Here is a 25,752-nt window from a genome sequence, read left to right on the forward strand (position 1 = left end):
CTGAATCCAGAGTTGACCAGACAGATTCGGTTACTCAGACTCATGGGTTGCATATAAGGCAGTGTGTGTGTTTCTTAATGTGTACTGAAGAAAATGACTATGTCAAAGGCAAGAGACTTATTTTCATGCAACAAAAGCAAGAGGAATGAATTGGACTTGCTGGCATCAGGCGATAGTGACAGCCTGCTCTATCTTCATCACAGGTATTAACCATGTAGCTTCGCTTGCAATCCCAGCAGAGCCTGGTGGGCAATGTTTGCTATTTGTCTCTTATTTTACAAAGTTCATTGATGATATTTTAATAAATTTCTTTCTTCTGATTAGTTACAGCTTAATTTTTTGGCTAAACATTAGGTAAACAATTTTCAAAGTTTAATTTATGGTCTCCTAGAGGTAAAAAAAAAGTGGGGCCAAGTTTAAAAGAGTTTCATAGTGATACTGAGACATTCTTTGCCATTTCTCCCTCATTCTCTCACAGATGTATGGTGGAGTTTCCCAAGACTGAGTGACATACAAGATGGTATCTTCTTTTAAACACTTATGGAATATGTTCTTGTGTTTTAAGGTGTCTTAATGTAGTAAGATTGAGAGCTGTAACTCATATAAGAAAAAGATCTTTGGAGGATTACAGTAGTTTAAGAGTGTAAAGGGGTCCTGAGACTCTGATATGGGCAGTCTCCCCAGAAAATAGTTATTTGATTCCTTCAGCAAATGTTCATTGAATACCTATTGTGTGTCAGGCCAGATGGCAGAAGCTCTGAAGTTGACATTGTTCCCCAAACATAAGCCTTGTTAGGTACTGTAGAAGAAGTGAATAAGGTGCAAGGACAGTGAATAATAGGGATGGAAAGTCCCTTTTAAGGAAAAATCTGAGGAGGATCCAGCTGTGTGAGGTGAGTGTGGAAGTGTTCTGGGAAAAGCAGGAGTTATAGAGCCTTGGGTTAGGGAAGGCTGCAGCCTGCTGGGTCAATAATAGAGCAAAGTGGCAGGGCTGGGGGACTGGCCAGGGTAATGAGACTTCTAGCAGGTCTCTGAACCTTCTTTGATATTGAGTGTGTAGGTTGGGGGTACGCTTAAAAAGATGATTGATTTCTTTTGAAGCCTTCTGACTCATTTGACTTAAGAGCAGGAGCCTGAGCATGAAGTTAGGGTCCTATGTTCCCATCAATAAAGTGCTCCCAGACTGTTGTTTCACTCTTGAAATTTTATGCATCTTGGGCCAGTGCTGCCCATGAGCAGCTTGGGTGGAAGCTTTCTTCATCCCAGGTAGGTGTACTGCTGTGAAAACAAAGCATTTTATAATAGATATAGAACCTGCAGATTACTTTGTGGGTCATCAAGCAGTGTCTGCATTAGTGCTTTGGAATAGAAAGTATTCCTGGAATGGTGAAAGTAGAATTTCTGTATCTCCTCTAGTTTTATTTGATTCCTGAAGCAGTCCTATCATTGGGTTGTTGGCCTGATTTTGAAATTATTGAACTCATGCTCTGTGATATGCTCAGTGCTGTGATGCCAGAGCACAATGAGGGCTTAGAGTCAAAAGCCAGTGCTTTTGCCACCACCCAAGAATTCTGTGTTTCCTTTATCGGCAATGAAAAAATATTTTTGTTGTATTTGAAAAGTTAAATATTTAAAGAAGTTACTACAGTAAAAGTCCTTGTGAGTGAGGACTCACAGACATAAGCCCTTTCACCATGTTATTTCTAGTGATTTTGGACCTTTATATCGTCACACTGTAGTTTCTGCCTCTTTGCCCCAGAATTGTTGTCTTCGATGTAATTTAGTAAAAATAATTTTTTTGCAAGATTGACACTGTAGCATGGAGACCTGCTTGGGAAGGCAAGCCCTAAGAAAGTCCCTTCAGCTGCTGCCTTCCCTGTAGCAGTGCTATGATACACACCCCTCATTGTGCTGGGGTTATATTGACATTCATATAATCTCAGCTTCTTCTAAGAAGCTAGAATAGAATTTAGTGTTACTGATACTTGCTAGGCAATGCTAATGAGAGTCATTTATAATGGAAATTCTTTGGGCATTCAGTAGTTCTTATTGTGTATTCTTTTCCATAAATGAGAGGGCGGGGAGAGAGAGAATAAGAATGTGTGTGTGTGTGTGTGTGTGTGTGTGTATGTGTGTGTGTGTGTGTGGTTTTGTAATGGTCAGTTTAATTAATTTCCTTTGTGAAAGCTTGGTCTTGGCAGGCCTTCAGCAAGAGCCAGCATGTATTTATCAGAGCAGCCACAGAATGGCTTGTCCTTTAATTGTAGCTCATTTTTGAAGGTGAATACAACTGAATATTTATTTATAGAAATCAGAGTCTCATAATGAAGCTTTGATTTTGACAGAATAACTTCTGTGCTAAGCAGAAAGTTTTTTGAAACATAATTTTAGTCTGCACATTTCAGTATCTTAATACCAAGTGAGATTTTGTCTGTGCTCGATGATGTCATACTTGCTGAGGTGGGGTTAGGAGATCACTACTGTCTCTGAGTTTAGAGTGGGAGAATAGTAACCTTTAGCAACCTCCTGAGCAGGACACACAAACTAAAAGGTGGTCTGATAAATAGGACTTCTAAAATGGCCCCTCAGAGATGTTCTACCCTTTTGCCTAGAATCTGTGAATATCCTGAGATGTTATTCTCATGATCATATTTTTTGTCATGTAGCATAGTTGGCCCTAGAATAGGGAGATTATTGACTTATATACATGATCCCAGTGGAATTCCATGAACACTGAAAAACAGAGAAATTTCTTTTAGTTGGTGACAGAGAGACATTAGACTGATAGTACAAGTAGGCCTTGAAGATGGTAAAGGGTCCTGTGATGGACCATGCATGCAGCCCTTGAGAGACAGCCAGCAAGCCGACATCAGTGTCCTCAATACTGTCATTTCAGGGAACAGCATTGTTAGCAACCCAAATGAGTGAGGATATATATTGTTTCCAGACTCTCTAGGAAAGTGGGAGACCCTATATGGTTTTTATGAGGTGCCACAACAAAGTTCATGTGAGACAATGCAATAAGTGATTAAATTATGAGAAGTGGATTAAAATACTGAAATAGATTAACTGCATCGTAACTATAGGCATGTAGGGTATAGCTGGAGGATGTAAGTCACTGAAGGTATAACTCTGAGGTTTATATTTTGCCCGGTGAGTGGAGCTTCCTCTCTGCTTCCTGATGCCATTTTGCTTTACCTCAAGTCAGCCAACGTGGACTGAATCTCTGAAACCATGAACCAAAATAAACTTCTCCTCCTCTATGTTGTTCTTATCAGAACTTTTGGCCACAGCAACGTATAGGGAACTAAACCAGACCCTGAGGAGAGAGTTCTAGCACAGTGTGCCTGGACTTCTGGTCCATTGAAATGGTGTGATGATAGATTTTTGTAGTTTAAGCCACTAAGTTTGTGATACTTTGCTATACAGCAAGAGAAAAGTCAAATAGATTTGCGTTATTGTCTATGTGAAGGAGAGTCCTCTCCTGGGAACTGGCAGAGAAGTTCACTTCTGAAGTTCTCTGAGCTGATGGGGTAACATGACTTCTTGATTGTGCCATCATCTTTTTTTTTTTTTAACTTATTTTGATGCTTTGTCTTGTCTTTGTTAGACTTATCATCATGCAGTGACTGTCAGTTTATAACCATGATCCTTAGAGAGTTTTAACATAGAAACCTGTTCATTCACACATGCAACAAAAAAGTCCCCTTCAGAACACTTGATCCTTCTTATGTGAAATACACTCTGAATACTTCTGTTTTACTCTATTTCATTCCATTTCATATTTTTAAAATATAGATCATGACTTGTGAAATCAGTTTATTCACTTGTTGTTCTGGAGTTGAATAATTATTGCCATTGGCTGTGCTTGTAGTTTTGTTTTACTTTCATTTTTATTGTTTTACTATTTTTATTGGTTATTTTAGTTATACATGATAGTAGAGTCCATTCTGATATAGTTATGCAAGCACAGGATATATTGTATTTAGGACCCAAGTCTTATGGATGTACATGATGGTGGGATTCACTGTGCTGTATTCATATATGTACAAAGGAAATTTATGTCACATTCCTTCCACTGCCTTTCCTATTCCTGTCCCCACTCCCTTTCTTTCATTCCCCTTTGTCTAATCCAGTGAACTTCTATCCCTGCCCTTTGTTGTGGGTTAGCATCTATATGTCAAAGAGAAAATTAGACCTTTGTTATTTTGTCATTGGCTTATTTCACTTAGCATGATAGTCTCCAGATCCATCCATTTACCAGCAAATATCATAAAGTCATTCTTTTTTATGGTGTACGTATACCACAATTTCCTTTCCCATTCATCCATTGATAGCCATATAAGTTGGTTCCATATCTTAGCTATTTTGAATTTTGCTGCTGTAAACAGTGATGTGGCTGCATCACAGTAGTAAGCTGATTTTCACTCCATTGGGTATATACTAAGGAGTGGGTTAACTGGATCAAGTGGTGGTTCCATTCCAGGTTTGTTTGTTTGTTTGTTTTTTACTGCTTTCCAGTATGGTTGTACCAATTTGCAGTCCCACCAACAATGTGTGAGTGTATCCTTATCCCCACATCCTAGCCAACATTTATTTTTACTTGTATTCTTGATAATTGCCATTCTGATTGTAATGAGGTAAAATCTCAGTGTAGTTTTAATATGCATTTTCCATGATTGCTAAAGATGTTGAGAATTTTTTCATATATTTGTTGATCATTCGTATTTCTTCTTTTGAGAAGTTTCTGTTTAGTTCATTTGCCCATTTATTGATTGCATTATTTATTGTTTTGGTTTAAGCTTTTAACTTCTTTATATATCCCGAATTAATGCCTTATCTGAAATGTGAGTGGCAAAGATTTTCTCCCATTCTGTAGGCTCTCTCTTTATGCTCTTGTTTTCTTTGCTGTGAAGAATCACTTAAGTTTGATCCCATCCCATTTTTGATTTTTTATTTTACTTCTTGTGCTTTAGGAGTCTTATTAAGGAAGTCAGTTCCTAAGCCAACATGTTGGAGTGTTGGGCCTACATTTTCTTCTCAGATATGCAGGGTTTTATACCTAGGTCTTTGATTCTCTTTGAGTTGATTTTTGTGCAGGGGGAGAGATAGAAGTTTTTAAATATGAATTATTATTATTTATATATGGATTTCCAGTTTTCCCAGCAGTATTTGTTGAAGAGGCTATTTTTTTTCCTCCAGTGTAGATTTTTGGCACCTTTGTCTACTATGAGATCACTGTATTTATGTGCGTTTATCTCTCTTCTGTTCTATTCCATTGATTTTCATGCCTGTTTTGGTGCCAATAGCATGCTGTTTTTTTGGGGGGGGGGGACTGGTTTTGGTACTGTTTTTTTTTTTTTTTTTTTTTGATTGAACATAGGGGCACTTGACCACATGTTCAAGGGAGTGGGGATGGGAACGACATCCCCATCCCATTTTTTTTTTTTTATTGTTGGTTGTTCAAAACATTACATAGTTCTTGATATATCATATTTCACACTTTGATTCAAGTGGGTTATGAACTCCCATTTTTACCCCATATACAAATTGCAGAATCACATCAGTTACACTTCCATTGATTTATATATTGCCATACTAGGGTCTGTTGTATTCTGCTGCCCTTCCTATCCTTTACTATCCCCCTCCCCTCCCCTCCCCTCCCCTCCCCTCTTCTCTCTCTACCCCCTCTACTGCAGTTCATATCTCCCCCTTGTATTATTTTTCCCTTTCCCCTCGCTACCTCTTGTATGTAATTTTGTATAACCCTGAGGGTCTCCTTCCATTTCCATGCAATTTCCCTTCTCCCTCCCTTTCCCTCCCACCTCTCGTCCCTGTTTAATGTTAATCTTCTTCTCATGCTCTTCGTCCCTACTCTGTTCTTAGTTACTCTCCTTATATCAAAGAAGACATTTGGCATTTGTTTTTTAGGGATTGGCTGGCTTCACTTAGCATAATCTGCTCTAATGCCATCCATTTCCCTCCAAATTCTATGATTTTGTCATTTCTTAATGCAGAGTAATACTCCATTGTGTCTAAATGCCACATTTTTTTTATCCATTCGTCTATTGAAGGGCATCTAGGTTGGTTCCACAGTCTTGCTATTGTGAATTGTGCTGCTATGAACATCGATGTAGCAGTGTCCCTGTAGCATGCTCTATTTAGGTCTTTAGGGAATAGACCGAGAAGGGGAATAGCTGGGTCAAATGGTGGTTCCATTCCCAGCTTTCCAAGAAATCTCCATACTGCTTTCCAGATTGGCTGCACCAATTTGCAGTCCCACCAACAATGAACAAGTGTACCCTTTTCCCCACATCCTCGCCAGCACTTGTTGTTGTTTGACTTCATAATGGCTGCCAATCTTACTGGAGTGAGATGGTATCTTAGGGTGGTTTTGATTTGCATTTCTCTGACTGCTAGGGATGGTGAGCATTTTTTCATGTACTTGTTGATTGATTGTATGTCCTCCTCTGAGAAGTGTCTGTTCATGTCTTTGGCCCATTTGTTGATTGGGTTATTTGTTATCTTGTTGTCTAATTTTTTGAGTTCTTTGTATACTCTGGATATTAGGGCTCTATCTGAAGTGTGAGGAGTAAAGATTTGTTCCCAGGATGTAGGCTCCCTATTTACCTCTCTTATTGTTTCTTTTGCTGAGAAAAAACTTTTTAGTTTGAGTAAGTCCTATTTGTTGATTCTAGTTATTAACTGTTGTGCTATGGGTGTCCTATTGAGGAATTTGGAGCCCGACCCCACAGTATGTAGATCGTAGCCGACTTTTTCTTCTATCAGACGCCGTGTCTCTGATTTGATATCAAGCTCCTTGATCCATTTTGAGTTAACTTTTGTGCATGGCGAGAGAAAGGGATTCAGTTTCATTTTGTTGCATATGGATTTCCAGTTTTCCCAACACCATTTGTTGAAGATGCTATCCTTCCTCCATTGCATGCTTTTAGCCCCTTTATCAAATATAAGATAGTTGTAGTTTTGTGGATTGGTTTCTGTGTCCTCTATTCTGTACCATTGGTCCACCCGCCTGTTTTGGTACCAGTACCATGCTGTTTTTGTTACTATTGCTCTGTAGTATAGTTTGAAGTCTGGTATCGCTATACCGCCTGATTCACCCTTCCTGCTTAGCATTGTTTTTGCTATTCTGGGTCTTTTATTTTTCCATATGAATTTCATGATTGCTTTCTCTATTTCTATAAGAAATGCCATTGGGATTTTGATTGGCATTGCATTAAACCTATAGAGAACTTTTGGTAATATCGTCATTTTGATGATGTTAGTTCTGCCTATCCATGAACAGGGTATATTTTTCCATCTTCTAAGATCTTCTTCTATTTCTCTCTTTAGGGTTCTGTAGTTTTCATTGTATAAGTCTTTCACCTCTTTTGTTAGGTTGATTCCTAAGTATTTTATTTTTTGGGGGGATATTGTGAATGGAGTGGTTGTCCTCATTTCCATTTCAGAGGATTTGTCGCTGATACACAGGAATGCCTTTGATTTAAACGTGTTGATTTTATATCCTGCCACTTTGCTGAATTCATTTATTAGCTCTAATAGTTTCTTTGTAGACCCTTTTGGGTCTGCTAGGTATAGAATCATGTCATCTGCAAATAGTGATAATTTAAGTTCTTCTTTTCCTATTTTTATGCCTTTAATTTCTTTCGTCTGTCTAATTGCTCTGGCCAGTGTTTCGAGAACTATGTTGAACAGAAGTGGTGAGAGAGGGCATCCCTGTCTTGTTCCAGATTTTAGAGGGAATGCCTTCAATTTTTCTCCATTCAGAATGATGCTAGCCTGAGGCTTATCATAGATTGCTTTTACAATGTCAAGGAAAGTTCCTGTTATCCCTAGTTTTTCTAGCGTTTTGAACATAAAGGGATGCTGTACTTTGTCGAATGCTTTTTCTGCATCTATCGAGATGATCATATGGTTCTTATTTTTAAGTCTATTGATGTGGTGAATAACATTTATTGATTTCCGTATATTGAACCAACCTTGCATCCCAGGGATAAATCCTACCTGATCAGGGTGCACAATTTTTTTGATATGTTTTTGAATCCGATTTGCCAGAATTTTATTGAGGATTTTTGCATCTAGGTTCATTAGAGATATTGGTCTGTAGTTTTCTTTCTTTGAAGTGTCTTTGTCTGGTTTAGGAATCAGGGTGATGTTGGCCTCGTAGAATGAATTTGGGAGTTCTCCCTCTTTTTCTATTTCCTGAAATAGCTTGAAAAGTATTGGTATTAGTTCCTCTTTAAAGGTTTTGTAAAACTCTGCTGTATACCCATCCGGTCCTGGGCTTTTCTTAGTTGGTAGTCTTTTGATGGTTTCTTCTATTTCCTCAATTGATATTGGTCTGTTTAGGTTGTCTATATCCTCCTGCCTTAATCTGGGCAGGTCATATGACTTAAGAAATTTATCGATGCCTTCACTATCTTCTATTTTATTGGAGTATAAGGATTCAAAATAGTTTCTGATTATCTTCTGTATTTCTGAAGTGTCTGTTGTGATATTGCCTTTTTCATCCCGTATGCTAGTAATTTGATTTCTCTCTCTTCTTCTCTTCGTTAGCATGGCTAAGGGTCTGTCGATTTTATTTATTTTTTCAAAGAACCAACTTTTAGTTTTGTCAATCTTTTCAATTGTTTCTTTTGTTTCGATTTCATTAATTTCAGCTCTGATTTTAATAATTTCTTGCCTTCTACTTCTTTTGCTGTTGTTTTGCTCTTCTTTTTCTAGGATTTTGAGATGGAGTATGAGATCATTTATTTGTTGGTTTTTTCTTTTTTTAAGGAATGAACTCCAAGCAATGAATTTTCCTCTTAGAACTGCTTTTAATGTGTCCCATAGATTCCGATATGTTGTGTCTGTGCTTTCATTTATCTCTAAGAATTTTTTAATTTCCTCCTTGATGTCTTCTATAACCCATTGATCATTTAGTAACCAATTGTTCATTCTCCAAGTGATGCATGTTTTTTCCTTCCTTCTTTTATCGTTGATTTTCAGTTTCATTCCATTATGATCAGATAAGATGCATGGTATTATCTCCACTCCTTTATATTGTCTAAGAGTTGCCCTGTGACATAATATATGATCTATTTTTGAGAAGGATCCATGTACTGCTGAGAAAAAAGTGTAACTGCTTGATGTTGGGTGGTATATTCTATATATATCAATTAAGTCTAGGTTATTAATTGTGTTATTGAGTTCTATAGTTTCCTTATTCAACTTTTGTTTGGAAGATCTGTCCAGTGGTGAGAGAGGTGTGTTGAAGTCTCCCATGATTATTGTATGGTGGTCTATTAGACTCTTGAACTTGAGAAGAGTTTGTTTGATGAACATAGCTGCACCATTGTTTGGGGCATATATATTTATGATTGTTATGTCTTGTTGGTGTATGGTTCCCTTGAGCAGTATGTAGTGTCCCTCTTTATCCCTTTTGATTAACTTTGGCTTGAAATCTATTTTATTTGATATGAGTATGGACACTCCTGCTTGTTTCCGAAGTCCATATGAGTGATATGATTTTTCCCAACCTTTCACCTTCAGTCTATGTATGTCTTATCCTATCAAATGCGACTCCTGAAGGCAGCATATTGTTGGGTCTTGTTTTGTGATCCATTCTACTAGCCTGTGTCTCTTGATTGGTGAGTTTAAGCCATTAACATTTAGGGTTATTATTGAGATATGGGTTGTTCTTCCAGCCATATTTGTTTATGTTACTAAACATGGTTTGTTTTCCTTTTTGATTATTTTCCCCCCTTTACTGTCCTACCTCCCACTGTTGGTTTTCATTGTTATTTTCCATTTCCTCTTCCTGTAATGTTTTGCCAAGGATGTTTTGAAGACATGGTTTTCTAGCTGCAAATTCTTTTAACTTTTGTTTATCGTGGAAGGTTTTAATTTCATCTTCCATCCTGAAGCTTAATTTCGCTGGATACATGATTCTTGGTTGGAACCCATTTTCTTTCAGTTTTTGAAATATGTTATTCCAGGATCTTCTAGCTTTCAGAGTCTGTGTTGAAAGATCAGCTGTTATCCTGATTGGTTTACCCCTAAATGTAATCTGCTTCCTTTCTCTTGTAGCTTTTAAAATTCTCTCCTTATTCTGTATGTTGGTCATCTTCATTATAATGTGTCTAGGTGTGGATCTCTTATGATTTTGCACATTCAGCATCCTGTATGCTTCTAGGATTTGGGATTCTGTCTCATTCTTCAAGTCTGGGAATTTTTCTCGTATTATTTCATTGAATAGGTGGCTCATTCCTTTGGTTTGGACCTCTATACCTTCCTGTATCCCAATGACTCTTAAGTTTGGTCTCTTTATATTATCCCATATTTCTTGGATGTTCTGCTCATGGTTTCTTAACAGTTTTGCTGAGCTGTCTATGTTCTTTTCAAGTTGAAATACTTTGTCTTCATTGTCTGATGTTCTATCTTCTAAGTGTTCTACTCTGCTGGTAGTATTCTCAATTGAGTTTTTAAGTTGGTTTATTGCTTCCTGCATTTCTAGGATTTCTGTTTGTTTGTTTTTTATTACCTCTATCTCCCTGTATAGTTGATCTTTTGCTTCTTGGATTTGTTTATGTAATACATTGTTGAAGTGGTCGAAGTGATCTTTCATTGTCTGATTTTGCTGTCTAATGTCTTCCTTGAGACTCCAGATCATCTGCAGCATGTATATCCTGAATTCTTTATCTGACATTCCATCTGCTGCCGCTATTACCTCTTCTAAAGTTGAGTTGACCTGCATTGCTTGTGGTCCTTTCTTTCCTTGTCTTTTCATATTGCTCGTGTTTCTTTCTGCTTGGTGAAACTGTTGTGTTTTTGAAATTTTCCCCCTACATATTTATATTGCTCTTGTATAGTTGAAAAGTCTCCCTTGCATGGGCGGGCGGCAGCTCTGCTCTTCCTCCAATTGGGGTGATCTGTCTACCACGCTGGTGGGCCGCTGGGACTGTTCTGCCGGTCGGTCGCAGGTCTGCCTACCTTGGAGGCGCGGGCAGCGGCTCTGCTCTGCCCTTCCTCCAATTGGTGTGATGTGTCTACCACGTCAGTGAACCCCTGGGCCTGTTCTGCCAGTTAGTCGCGGATCTGACTACCTTGCAGGCGCGGGCGGCGGCTCTGCTCTGCCCCTTCTCCAATTGGGTTGTTGTGACTACCACGCCGGCAGGTCGCTGGGCCTGTTCTGGGCGCGGGCTGCGGCTCTGCTCTGTCCCTCCCCCAAGTGGTGTGACGTGTCTACCACGCCGGTAGGCTGCTGGGCCTGTTCCGCCAGTCTGTCACAGGCCTGCCTATCATGCGGGCTCGGGTGGAGGATCTGCTCTGCCCCTACTCCAATTGAGGTGTCGTGACTACTACGCCGGCAGGTCGCGGGACCTGTTCTGGGCGCGGGTGGCGGCTCTGCTCTGTCCCTGCTCCAATTGGGTTGACGTGACTACGACGCTGTCGGGCCGCTGGGTCTGCTCCGACCGCGGGCGAAGGCTCTGCTCTGCCCCTACTCCAATTGGGGTGACGGGTGGCGTGTTTACCACACCAGCAGGCCGCTGGGCCTGATCCGCCGGTCGGACGCGGGTCTGCCTACCTTGCGGACTCGGGAGGCAGCTCTGCTCTGCCCCTCCTCCAATTTGTGTGACGTGTCTACCACACCAGTAGACCGCTGGGCCTGTTCCGCCGGTCGGTCGCAAGTCTGTCTACCTTGCAGGCTCGGGCGGCGGCTCTGCTCTGCCCCTCCCCCAAATGGGGTGACGTGGCTGCCACGCCGGCAGGCCGCTGGGCCTGATGCGGGCTCGGGGAGCGGCTCTGCTCTGCTCTGCCCCTCCCCCAAGTGGTGTGACGTGTCTACCACGCCGGTAGGCCGCTGGGCCTGTTCCGCCAGTCTGTCACAGGCCTGCCTACCTTGCGGGCGCAGGTGGAGGATCTGCTTTGCCCCTACTCCAATTGGGGTGTCTTGACTACTATGCCGGCAGGTTGCTGGACCTGTTCTGGGCGCGGGTGGCGGCTCTGCTCTGTCCCTGCTCCAGTTGGGTTGACGTGACTACGACGCTGTCGGGCCGCTGGGCCTGCTCCGACCGCGGGAGAAGGCTCTGCTCTGCCCCTACTCCAATTGGGATGACGGGTGACGTGTCTACCACACCAGCAGGCCGCTGGGCCTGATCCGCCGGTCGGACGCGGGTCTGCCTACCTTGCGGACTCGGGAGGCAGCTCTGCTCTGCCCCTCCTCCAATTTGTGTGACGTGTCTACCACACCAGTAGACCGCTGGGCTTGTTCCGCCGGTCGGTTGCAAGTCTGTCTACCTTGCAGGCTCGGGCGGCGGCTCTGCTCTGCCCCTACTCCAAATGGAGTGGTGTGACTGCCACGCTGGCGGGCCGCTGGGCCTGATCCGGGCTCGGGGAGTGGCTCTGCTCTGCCCCTCCCCCAAGTGGTGTGACGTGTCTACCACGCCGGCAGGCCGCTGGGGCTGTTCTGCCAGTCTGTCACAGGCCTGCCTACCTTACGGATGCGGGTGGAGGATCTGCTTTCCCCCTCCTCCAATTGGGGTTTCTTGACAACCACGCCGGCAGGTCGCTGGACCTGTTCCGGGCGCGGGCGGCGGCTCTGTTCGGCCCCTGCTCTAGCCGGAGCGACGCGACACCACGCCGGCGGGTCGCTGGGCCTGTTCCGGGCTCCGGCGGCGGCTCTGCTCCGCCCCTCTGGCCTCCACAGTATTCAGCAGGACCCGGACCGAGAAACAGTTTCCGCGGGTTCTTTATCCCTGGGCCAGAGCAGTTCCGGGAGCCAGAATTCGGCCTCTCCGGACTTGGTGCGTGCTCCGACAGGAGCAGGCTCCAAGAAGCAGTTTCCACGGGTTCTATAGCCCTGGGCCAGAGCAGCTCCGGGAGCCGGAGCTCCGCCGCTCCGGGCTCGGTGCGTGTTCTGATAGGAGCAGGCTCCAAGAAGCAGTTTCCGCGTGTTATTTAGCACTACGTCTGAGCAATTTGTCTGCGAGACGCAGACAATTGTCAGCCTGAAATTACCTGTTCTATAGCTGAAAGAGCTGCAATCAGTCGAAAACAAGGATGGTGACGTCAGCTCTCCAAGATGGTGGCCGCTGGCTTCCTCTGTGGTCTGACCGGTGTGGAGAACCGAACTGGACCGTTTCCTTCCCCCGTCTCCAACCCAGAATTCAGCTCCGAGCTCAGCAAATGCCTAACTGGCAGGAGCCCGCAGAATCAGCATCGCTGTATCTCTGCGCCACCAGCCCGTCGTTTCCCAGTGCGCGCCGCAGACTCCAGCCGCGGGGCAATCTGCCGAACAAGCAGCGCTCCGTACGGACAAATCGCTCGCGTTTGAGCCCCTGAAGCTGATCCTCGTGCGATGAAAATCCTTCCACTAGGTTTTGGAGCACCCCAATTTTGCTGGAAATTCCTAACAAGATAGCTTTTAGCCGTCCTAACTCGTCATTTTCCCTCACAGTGACGCAGTACACGGAGTTACTGCACTCCCTTCGCGGCCATCTTCCCTCCTCTCCTCCCCATCCCATTTTTGTATTTTATTTATAGATAGGGTCACTCACACTGAGTTGCTTAGCGTCTCAATGTTACTGAGGCTGGCTTTGAACTTGTAGTCCTCCTGTCTTAGCCTCCTGAGCTGCTGGGATTACAGGCATGTGTCACCACACCCAGCAGCATGCTGTTTTTGTTACTGTGGCTCTGTATTACAATTTAACATCTGGTATTGTGATACCTCCTGCTTCCATAAGCTATTTTTAAATGAAATCATGTGTAGGAAATATTGCTCAGGTTTAAAGCAGCGAAGCTCTTCTGTAGAGTTCCTATGGAGAATCAGTGTTTCCCCCATCGGGTGCCAGGTCTTCCTCTGTGGATTGGATCATCTGTGAAGGTGTCAGCACAGATGGCAATGATGTTTCTCTGCTTGTTTCTCTGTTGTGTCCTTTCCTAGGCACAGCAGATTTCCTCTTTCTTTCTTATGACTGCCTGTTATTTCTTCCTGTAGATGTAACAGTATTGCCTCATTTTGCTGGTGGGCATTTAAGCTGATGTCAGCTGTTTGCTCTCATGAACACTGCTCTTTAAATCCTTTGGTGCTCGTGTTTCTGGATGAATTCCTAAAAGAATTGCTGGGACAAAATTAATGTGCCTTTTAATTCTGAGAGCTGTTGCTATCTTACGGAGTGATAGGGAACACAGATGTGAGTGGTGGGAACATGAGGTAAATGGAATAATTCTTTAACCTGGGCCCACTGTGTTGACCGACCAACCCACCCACCCACGCTCGCTCCCTTCCTTCCTTCCTTCCTTCCTTCCTTCCTTCCTTCCTTCCTTCCTTCCTTCCTTCCTTCCTATCTATTACATTCTTCAGCAAATAGCCTATTATCTGCAGGAGAAATGGAGGCCTAAAATGCCAATAAAAAGAGTATAAATTATCCTGAAGTTGGGGACTGTTGTGACCCTTACAAAGACCCCATCGCAGAACTCAGGGAGATAAGGATAATCCCCCCTAACCATCTGTAAGAACAGGTTCCAATTAGAACTGGTCATCATGGGCCAAAGTGACCTAGAGTTATCACATGCAGTGGGGACTTCAAAGTCTGATATTATCCTGCTGTCAGTCCAAAATCAAGAGGTGGACTTGGGCAAGACTCTCTGAAAACTTTCCTGGGACTCCCACAAAGAGTAGGAAGGAGTGGTGGAAAAGGAAGCCAGGTGGTAATCTAGTGGGAGGAGCAAGGGAAAAAAGTGACGGGAAAGGAAGGCTTGAGGTTATCCTACAGTGAGAGAGTAGTGTGTTCCTGCCACCTACTGAGAAGTCTGTCTGAGGAGTGTATTAGGATAGATTCTCCAGGGGCAGTAGGTTCTCCCAGAGGAAACAGAAGGAATGAGAAGCCAGGTTCTGTCAAGGTTGAATAGGAAGTTTTCTTTTCCCCATATATCTTCACAGCCTTGTTAAAAGTAATTCAAAACAGTGACTCTGATAGGAAAGGCAATCATTAAGAGGCTCAAGAATAGCCATACAAAATATCTAAGTGAGTGATAATGTCTAAAAGTATCTGTCATTCCTGAGAAATGAAGTCAACTGATATTTAGGCTTATATATAACCTAAAGGTTTGCTTTGGCAGAATTGATTTCAGCATCACAAGAAGAGGAAATTTTTTAAAATTTTTTTGTTTTAATTAGTTATACATGACAGTAGAATGCACTTATATACTTTGATATATCATACATAGATGGGATATAATTTCTCATTTTTCTGATTATACATATTGTAGAATCACATTGGTCATACAGTCACATACATACATAAAGTAATAGTGTCTGTTTCATTCTACTATCTTTCTTATCCCCGCATCCCCTGCCTTCTCCTCCTTTCACTTCCCTCTACCTAATCTAAGGTAACACTATTCTTTTTTTTTTTTTTTGCATTACAATTCTTAGTACACATATATACCACAGTTTTTGTATCTTTGTTTGTATATAAAGTATGTTGACACCCAATTCAAGTTTTCATACATGTACTTTGGATAATGATGTCCATCACATTCCACCATCCTTACTAATCCCTACCCCTTCCCTTTCCCTCCCACCTCTCTTCCCTATCTAGAATTCATTTATACCTACCATGCTCTCCCTCTCAATCCCACTATGAGTCAACTTCCTTATATCAGAGAAAACATTCTGCATTTGTTTTTTGGGGGGAATTGGCTGACTTCACTTAGCATTATCTTCTCCAACGCCATACATTTACCTGCAAATGCCATTTAATGCTGAGTAAAATTCCATTATGTATATATGCCATTTTTTTTCATTCATCCACTGAAGGACATCTAGGTTGGCTCCATAGTTTAGCTATTGTAAATTGTGCTGCTATAACTTTAATGTGGCTGTGTCCCTGTAGTATGTTGTTTATAAGTATTTTGGGTATAGACAGAGGAGAGGGATAGCTAGGTCAAATGGTGGTTCCATTCCCAGTTTTCCAAGGAATCTCTATACTGCTTTCCATATTTGCTGCACCGATTTGCAGTCCCACCAGCAATGTATGAGTCTGCCTTTTTCTCCACATCCTCCCCTACACTTATTGTTGTTTGTCTTCATAATAGCTGCCATTCTGACTGGAGTGAGATGATATAAAAAGAGAGAATTTTCATGATTTTTTTTTACATTCTTTTTCATGACTAGAAAGTCTCTTGGGAACCAGGAAAGTGCTTCAGGAACAGAGGGTTTCAGTATATTTTGTTGTTATTGTTTTTGTCACATTTAATTTTCTTATTATAGACAGTAGCACCTTTTGTCAGAAACTGTCAGGTCCTGCGTTATCTGACCTCATGGAGGAAGAGTGCAGGTGCTCCTGGAATTAATTTTGTATGGTACAGACCTTTGACCTGGTGCTGCCTCCCTGGCTCCTGAGTGCCACTCTGCTATGTTTTGGAACTTCTAAGAAGAGTTTGCTAGCCTCTGACTTTGAACAGCTTCCCAAATCTGGCTGTGAAATTGTATTGGAAACTTTAGGCTTCCTTTTTGTTATCCATCAGGCCAGTTTTCTAGATCCTTGTTGGTAGACTGACAGATTTTACTCAGCTTATTGCCAACAACAGATCAAGCTATTTAAAATTGCTGCAGTGATTATTCTGCATATGGATTGATCTTGATCTTTGGAATATGTGCTCTTCTTTAGCTGGTAACAGAAGGAGCTTCTGTGGGAGCTATGATATCTCTACCATCCTTTCTCATTTTCTTGCTCTTTCTGGAAAAGGGAGTCAGCATTTACTGAAGTTTATATTTGTGTAAAATAAAAGTAGATTTTAAAAATTTCCTTGAAATTTATAGTCTGATAAGGAGACTTTGTTATTGGGAACTTTGTTGAAGTTTTGGACATTACTTGCTGAAAGCATTTTACAACATTTTTCATGAAGGTAAAGAGGGTCGAATTGGGACAGGAACATAAATAGAGAATGCTGAAAGAGTCCCTGTTTCCTGAATAAAAATTGGGTAGCAACAATTTTCCTGCCTTGCCACAGCACCATTCTTACTTGAGACTGACTGCTGCCACTATCTCAGGAGTGTTGGTGTCTGCTGCCAGTGCAGACACACCTGTTTGAGTTTCCTGCAATGCATCTGAGATGGAAACCATGTAGGCAAGTGCACATAGGTCTCTTCATATGTGGACAGTTGACTGCTTCCTTGATAAGGCCTGTTACCTGTTCCTGGGCCTTGCTGTTCTTACCCCATATTCTTAACCCAGGCACTCATGGATGCAATCATTATCCCTTACTTCCCTTTTGATATAGATTATGTGACATTCAGGAGAGTAAAGGCATTTTCTCTTGATTTCAGCTTCATGAGACCTGCCTTTTCTCAGAACACTGACCCTGATTCAGCACCATTCTGTAGATAAGATTCCACTCTCCTTCCACAAGACTTACCTTCCTTTCATAAGACAGGAAAGTTTATGTGGTTCCAAGAAGATCATGTTCTTTTCAAGAAAGTGAGGGCATGGAAGATAACTAGTTAATTCCATGTTTTCCATCCCTTATGGGGAGGGGTTTCCTTTTATACCTCTGTCCTGGCAACTGAGCTTAACCTGCAACACAGAGAAAGAAGAGGTGACCTTATAGCAGTGAGAGTACAAGGTCATGAATGCAACTGGACATTACTTCCTTCAGGTCCACCTGGAGAAGGATGTTGATGATTCACACTTTTCTGCTGTACATTTTGACTAGCCTGTGTTTTTTATGTTTTCTGTCACTGAACAAAAGTTAGTCACTCTCAGAAGTAAAAGGAGGCAACAAGTTCATAAAGGTTTCCAGTCTCAGAATGGGTTTAGGATTGGACATCAGAAAATCGTCAGAGGTAAGAGTTTGGGCACTTTGGGCTGGGATTGTGGCTCAGTGGCAGAGCACTTGCCTAGCATGCGTGAGACACTGGGTTCCATCCCCGGCACCACATAAAAATAAACAAATAAAATAAAGGTATTGTGTCTCTATAACTAAAAAAAAAAAAAAAAAAAAAAAAGAGTTTGGGCACTTAAGAATAGGTACCCTCAATCTGCTTCCCTGAAGTGATTAATAGTAAGTACCCTGGTACTTTCAGTACCAGGGTACTTACTGTTTATGCATTATTATACTACACTTTTATCATTATTTTATGGTTTATGCACTTATTATACTACACTTTTATCATTATTTTAGAGTGTACTCCTTCTACTTATTAAAAAATTTACTGTAAAATAAGTATGCAGTGTTGTGCCAGAAGCAGCCTCATACATCTCATGTTTACCATATCTCTAAATCAAATCAAGAGATTGGGGCCTAAAGAGCTCTCCAATAGAGCCCGTAATGGCTGTCTGGGAGGAGGCCTCAAAAGAAAGAGGAGGAAGGCTAGTATATTTGCGACTGTGGGATACAGGGTATGAATAGCACCATCTCCACATGGGTCCTGAGATTTTGTTTTTGGAAGAATCCTATAAAGTAGTAATGGAAGTTATTTTGGGATGTCATTTTCATGTCTCCAAATAAACTTCAGAGTCTTAAGAACTTTGACCATTAATGCTTTTAGAGAAAATATGTCCAATGTCCATGTGTACATTTGGTTAGAAAATGTGGATTCTTGGGTGACTCAGAAGATGTGTTAATTGAGTAACACTGGATGATTTCATTATACACATGCAGCATGGCAACTTCTTGGATCAAATTTCTTGAGGTTTATTAGGTATAAAATGATGTTTAATCTTGTTCTGGGAGTAGGAGTAGTGGTTCAGCAAACAAGCTAGTCCTGTTTCTTTCCAGGCTGGTGCATTTGCTGCAAGGGTGGGATAGGAACAGGAATTTCTGGGCAGTAACAGTTCCATTCCAGTGGCTAACAGATGTACCATGGGTGGGGTGCCAGGATGAGAGTGTACCCCTGGGGGTGGCACTTAAAGTAGGGGCTAGACCTCAACTAGGGTCAAGGTGAAGCTCCTCTTGAATCACGGTGAGTGGTAATGTGGGCTTAACAGACTCATAGCATTGTTTTCTGGAATTAAGGAAGGAAGAATGTATTTACAGTTACATGTCACATAATGATCTTTTTAGTCAATGACACACTGCATATATGGCATTGGTCCCATAAAATTATAGTGGATCTGAAAAGTTTCTGCCTTCTAATGACAGCGTTGCAATTCTAATGTGGTGCAACATGTTATTCATATTTGTGGTGATACTGGTATAACCCTGCTGTGCCTATACAACTGATAAGTAAATGACTATTATTGGTTTATGCACTTATTATACTACACTTTTATTTTAGAGTGTACTCCTTCTACTTATTAAAAAAATTACTGTAAAATAAGTATGCAGTGTTGTGCAGGAAGCAGCCTCATACATCTCATGTTTACTATATCTCTAAATCAAATCAAGAGACCACATCAAGTGATTGACCTATGCCATCTAGGTTTGTGTAAGTTCACTCTATGATGTTTGCATGATGACAGAATCTTCTAGTCATACATGTGGACCATGTTCCCACTGTAAGCAACACGTGACTATAAGAAGGCCATAGGTACCCTAGAGGCTAGAGAATGAGTCTTGCTAGACCCCAGAGAGGCATGCATGGAAGGCTGGAGGCCTTTAGTGATGGCTTTGCATGCTCAGATTAGCTCCTTTCCCATCCCTATTTCTCTCCATCCACTTCTCTTCTCACTGTGGTGCTTTTTCTGTCCTAGATCTTTCCCCTAATTTTGGCTTGTTCACTACCCCTCAGAGGCCCTATTCTATCCTATGAGCTCTTCTTACATGTTCTTTCAACTTAAATTTCTTAATTATTAATTCACATTTCTAAGATTAGACCTCTTGGGAGCATCCTATGTTCAGCCCTCTCTTAGCTTCCAGGTTGATCTGTGGATTGGTGGTTCAAATCATGGAATCTTCTTTATAAAGAGAGTTATGTTGGGGCTGGGATTGTGGCTCAGCAGAAAAGCACTCGCCTAGCATGCTCAGGGACCTGGGTTCGATCCTCAGCACCACATAAAAATAAAAATAAATGAATGGAATGGAGGTGTTGTGTCCAACTACAACTAAAAAATAAATAAATATTAAAAACAAGAGAGAGAGAGAGAACTATGACATTGGTAGTGAGGTTATGTGGACCAGCAAGTGGGCACTGTGCATGAGGTTGTGAGGTAGTAGAGTGCTCTCAAGTCCTCCAGCCTTGGATAAGATTGTCTCAGGAACCATGTGAAGGAATTCTGGGAGAAGCTAGTGATGACAGGCACCATGCCTCCTGTATCTTCATTTTATTGACTTATATATGAACTTGTGAAGTGTAGATGCTTAGGGGAAAAAACAGCCACTGAACTCACAGAAGCTTGGCAGTGAGGCTTTGTGGTTTCAGGTATCTCTGGGCTATACTTTTATCCACAGTGTCATGTACATAGCCCTTTTGTGCCAGGGCAGTGGGAAAAGTTACTGAAAGACCAAATAAAATGCCTGGACATGACATGCAAATTTTATGCTTTACTGAGAAATGCTTATAGGGAAGGTCCAGAGGCAAAAGGCTGGAAAAGTGCTTTGCCAGAAAGTTCAGTGGTGACAGGCTGGGCAGATGGACCTCTACTACACACTGTGTTTCTGGTATCCTGCAGAGAATAGTGCCTCCTATCCCTCTCCACTCTTTGTCCAGGGGTAGCCACCTGGATGAGCACTTCTGCCTCCAAAATGCTCTGATCTGCACCAGTTACTACAGGAGGAGGGGGTTTATAGGTTAGGTTACAGAAACAGCGACATCAACATTAGCTTGGTTAGGTTGCATGTATGACCAACACCCCAAGGAGCAACTACCCTGGTGTACATGCAGAAAGCAACTTTCTTCTAATAATGTTAAATTGTCCTTTTTCCCAGCGTGCATGAGAGAAAGTCAATGTCCTTCAAGATAACATGTACCTAGATATTCCAGTCCAGGCTTGCTCTCATTGCTTCTTTAACCTGAACATGTTTGGACAAGCTTATAGACTTTTGATAGGGGCAAGGGTCTGATGAAATCATCTTGCCACTATTGTTTCATTCTTCCCTCCTGAGCTACACACTTCATCACATAAGACATTGGTCATGTCTGTTTCTGAGGCCACCACCACAGCCTTGTCTAAAACCAGTTTTGTCCATTAGTTCAGATCAATTGCCATCATCCCATGATGTATGGTTGGACTATGTAAATATCCTAGGGGAAGAACATTGAAAGTCAATTTTTGCCCTTCCCACATGAAATCAAATTTCTCCTGGCTTTCTTTATTGGACATCTTGCCTTTCTTTTGCTGTAGAAAATCCAATTCATAGGGCTGTTCTTGGAATACTCTGCTCAAGGTTTATAATTTCGGTTGTGTGTGTGTGTATGTATGTGTGTATTTAATGTGCTCATGTTCCCAGTCCCACTTTATTTATTTACTAAATGGCACAGTGGTCTTAACATCTGTGCTAAATATGGAGTGAAGGGGCTTAATGATTCCAAATGAGATGCATCTCTTTGGGAGTAGTCAGGGTAAAGAAAGCTTGAATTTTACCTATGAGAGAAGCTGGTACCACTGAAGTCTTATCCAACCAAATAACCCCAAGTATTTGATAGCCCAAGTTTTTGCAACTTGGAGATGTGACTGCCCATCCTTTCTCTGGGAAATGCCCCACCACCTTTGGGTTGCCTCCTCTTGGTAGGGAAAGGACTCAGAAATTAACACTGTATAATCAATATAATGAAACATTGATACTGTGTCAAGTTTTGTCCATTAGTTCAGATCAATTGCCATCATCCCATGATGTATGGTTGGACTATGTAAATATCCTAGGGGAAGAACATTGAAAGTCAATTTTTGCCCTTCCCACATGAAATCAAATTTCTCCTGGCTTTCTTTATTGATCATCTTGCCTTTCTTTTGCTCCGTCCTTCTCCCACCTTTTCAGCCATATTCTGTATCTCTCACTTCCTAATCTTTTTAAAAAATATTTATTTTTTAATTGTAGTCAGACATAATACCTTTATTTTTTTTAAAAGAGAGAGAGAAAGAGAGAGAGAGAGAGAGAGAGAGAGAGAGAATTTTTAATATTTATTTTTTAGTTTTTGGCGGACACAACATCTTTGTTTGTATGTGGTGCTGAGGATCGAACTCGGGCCACACGCATGCCAGGTGAGCGCACTACCACTTGAGCCACATCCCCAGCCCCAATACCTTTATTTTATTTATTTATTTTTTATGTGGTGCTGGGGATCGAACCTAGAGCCTCTCACATGATAGGCGAGCACTCTACTGCTGAGCCACAAACCCAGCCCCTTGCTTCCTAATTTTATCAGTTTCCCCTATATCAGTTACAGCCTGTGCTGCTTGAGAAACTGGAAGGGCCACCAAAGGACTCAGAATTCATACCAGAGTTCCATAATATGCTCCAGAGCCATTTGAAGAATGTCTTCTTTATTCCTGCTATTTCATTAGGACCATTATAGATCTCTGCATAAATTGCACACTTCATTCCTCTCTTAGGAGGTCATCTGGGTGTGCCACAGGTAAATCCCCAGTGGAGCTAAGCATTTTTTTTTTTATAGGCAGCTATTATCCAGGACAATAGAGATGTCATAGTTCTCCTTAACAGCTGAATATAAATGTTACTAGGGGTAGGGTGTGTGGTGCCTGAGGCATTTTATTTCATTTTGCTCTCTAATAGGAGTGTGTGTTCAGTAATAGTATCCCAAAGCCACAACAGCCATACTGCTACATTTCCCCTAGCTTTCCATCTAAACTTGTTCCCTGGTTCTGGAGATATGCATGTACCAACTGGGAGGGGGAAGATTCTCATCATCCACTTTCACTAGCTGAGACAGATCTGTCTTTACCTTTTGATTTAGGAGCCATCTGGCTTTTAGTACTGGTACCTCAATCGGTTCATCCCAGTACTCATATTTTCTTCTGAGATCCTGGGGTCACCAAGGGTCCCAGTTCTTTTAAGTAATTTTCATCCTTATTTTAGCTCATGGTAGACTTTTACCTTTCAGTTTAGCAAAGCAGAAGGCTTAAGTTTCTAAATTCTCATCAATATTTTTCTATGAGCAATTATTGCTCAGTAGTTCCTGCTTGAGTTAATCATGTTGTACACTCCAGTTTTAATTCTTCCTTAGTTGCTTAATACAGGATTGGGCCTGAAGCCCTGCCTCTGTTGCTGCATCCATTGCTATGTGGAGGGGCCACCACATAGCTGCTGCTATTTTACTCACCTCTTTCTTTTTCTTTAGATAGTATTGCTCTCCCACAAGCAATAATATTTCCCCTGGTCCCTGGGGTGTTTTCAGGCATCCTCCTACTTGTGTGATATCCCCCAAGTAGCCACCATCCCCAAGACATGGAAATGGAAAGCCATTTGGATGTTACCTATGGCATATGTCCCCTTTTCAGCTGCCACAGTCTTGGTGCTCATAGGATCTCTTTGGTCTTCCAACTGGCCTGCTGTTATATTTATAGCCCAGTTGTTCCAGGACATTGGGACACATTGCAGAGAGACCTAAGGTAATACTCAGAGTTGGCTTATAAGTCATAAGCCTTTATTGAAAAATTCACTTTATCGAGAAGTTCACTTTACTGAGAAATGGTCCCGTGGCAAAAGGCTGGAAAGGTGCTTTGCCAGAAAGTCCGGTGGTGACAGGCTGGGCAGATGAACCTCTGCTACATACAGTGTTTCTGGTACCTTGCAGAGAATAGTGCCTCCTAACCCTCTCCACTCTTTGTCCAGGGGCAGCCACCTGGATGAGCACTTCTGCCTCAAAAGTGCTCTGATCTGCACCAGTTACTACAGGAGGAGGGGGTTTATAGGTTAGGTTACAGAAACAGCGACATCAACATTAGCTTGGTTAGGTTGCATGTATGACCAGCATCCCGAGAAGCAGCTACCCTGGTGTACATGCAGAAAGCAACTTTCTTCTGATAATGTTGACTTTTCCTTTTTCCCAGTGTGCATGAGAGAAAGTCAGAGACCTTCAAGATAATATGTACCTGGACATTCCAGCCCTGGCTTGCTCTCATTGCTTCCCTAACTGACTAGTTTTTTGGGGGGGAATGAAAAGTGGTGGGCATTGAGGACAAGGTATATTACTATCTTACTTTTCTTTAAGGGCAATACACACATAAGAAAAAAAGGAGGAATGATGTTGTATTTGTTTTGCCTAGGTTTGTAGGACCTAACATATATTCCTTATTGTGAGCAGTAGACATTCTTAGATTTTTTCTTCTCACAGCCATTCATGAGAAGATGGTGTTTCCACTTACCTTGGCTCCTTCCTGAACACTGACTGGGGGTATGTCATTGCAGGCTGGGAGTTCTCCTTCAGCATCAGCTCCAGTGTCTGCCTTCTCTCGCACTTCTGTCACACCATCCAACCAGGACATCTGCAGGTAACACTGTGCTTCAGATGCTGCCGTGGCCCATATGATTCTGGATATAAGGATTAATGTCTGTAGCTTCTCAGTTTTTCATTTGTTTTATCATTCTTCCTTTGGTGAAGGAGTTGGCCCAATTTTATGTGTTGTTTGCTCACCAGATTACCACACCAGTCTCATTTCTAAACTTTGATGTCTGTTTTCTCTTAAAATTGTTTTTACTTTCTGTTCTTTATTCCACTGTTCTGCATGCAGTTCCAGTGCAGTGTTTTCTGAGTATTGTCATCACAGTCCCGTGCAGTCTGCTGTTGTCTTGAAAGCACCTCACTGCCAGAGTTCTCTGACACAAGGGCTCCCTGTGACAGTTGTCTGTAAAGACACATTACAGGCTTCAGAAAGCAATTCCTTTGATTCTGAATGGTTTCAGGCCTTGAAGCCTGCTAAGAATGCCAAAGCCAGAAGAACACTAAAGTTTTCAAAGTCCCTAAATGATGTATGTGAGAAGCCCAAGGATACTTTGGAAAGCTTTGACTATGTGGAAAGAACTTGTTCTGAAGGAAAATTGGTACTCTCTCAAGATCCATGTCTCAGAATTAACAGGTTTCATTTTAAAGGAAAAAGAGCACTGAATCCTAAATCTCTTGGCAGTTCCAAACGTTTCTGTGTCTCATCCCTCTCTGCCAACCATTCTGTTGCCTCAGAGGTAGAAGCTGGCAAGGGGGGCATGCACAGCCCGATTTTGGAAGAGAAAGCAGATGGCGAGGCCGGGTCCAGAAGCCAGCGGCTGCTCCAGTACCTGTTCTTGCTCTCCCATGGCTCTAGCACCAGCAGCCTGCGCAGATTCCATGAGCTGGAGAGCCATACGGCTCACCTGCATGCCACCAAGTCCTCGAGTGGGCTGGCAGGGAGCATGGGCTTCTGCTCTGATGAAATGGGAGACGACGACGTCTTTGAGGACAGCACATCCGCCAAATTCAAGTGCAGGGTTCTGCGGGCACCCCTCTGCTCAGTGGAGAAGGACAGTGACCTGGATTGTCCTTCTCCCCTGTCTGAAAAATCTACCCCCATCTCTTCTGTGTCCATCTCAGGGGATGCCTGCAGGTTGGTTTGCCAGGAACCACCATTCTGGCCATCTCTGCTCACACCTTTGTAGCCTCATCTTGCTTTTAATATGTGAAGTTTCGGGAAAACAGTTAATACAGTCGTAGCCATTTGGGGGGTAATTGTTTTCTTCAGGAGAATGAAGTATTGTTGCTATTTGAAAAACTAATTTTAAAAGAGGAAGAAGCTATACATATTAAAGGCCAAGCTGACCTTCTCAACTAAAAACAAATAGACTTTGGATAAGGAAATTAGAAAAAAGAAA

General features: G+C 42.1%; 1 protein-coding gene across 4 annotated transcripts in view; it reads left to right on the forward strand.

The window, feature by feature from the left end:
- Marchf8 (membrane associated ring-CH-type finger 8) overlaps nucleotides 1-25,752 on the forward strand; it is a 134,374-nt gene that overhangs the window by 101,454 nt on the left and 7,168 nt on the right. For 3 of the 4 annotated variants that reach the window (XM_076834321.1, XM_076834323.1, XM_076834324.1), the window contains 2 exons: nucleotides 24,319-24,401; nucleotides 24,642-25,487. In XM_076834321.1, coding sequence (XP_076690436.1) covers nucleotides 24,319-24,401; nucleotides 24,642-25,487 — 929 coding nt within the window. The remainder of the gene's footprint in view (nucleotides 1-24,318; nucleotides 24,402-24,641; nucleotides 25,488-25,752) is intronic. The other variant, XM_076834325.1, reaches the window with a different exon arrangement.

This window comes from Callospermophilus lateralis, chromosome 15 (genome assembly GCF_048772815.1).
Source record: "Callospermophilus lateralis isolate mCalLat2 chromosome 15, mCalLat2.hap1, whole genome shotgun sequence".
Taxonomy (NCBI): domain Eukaryota; kingdom Metazoa; phylum Chordata; class Mammalia; order Rodentia; family Sciuridae; genus Callospermophilus; species Callospermophilus lateralis.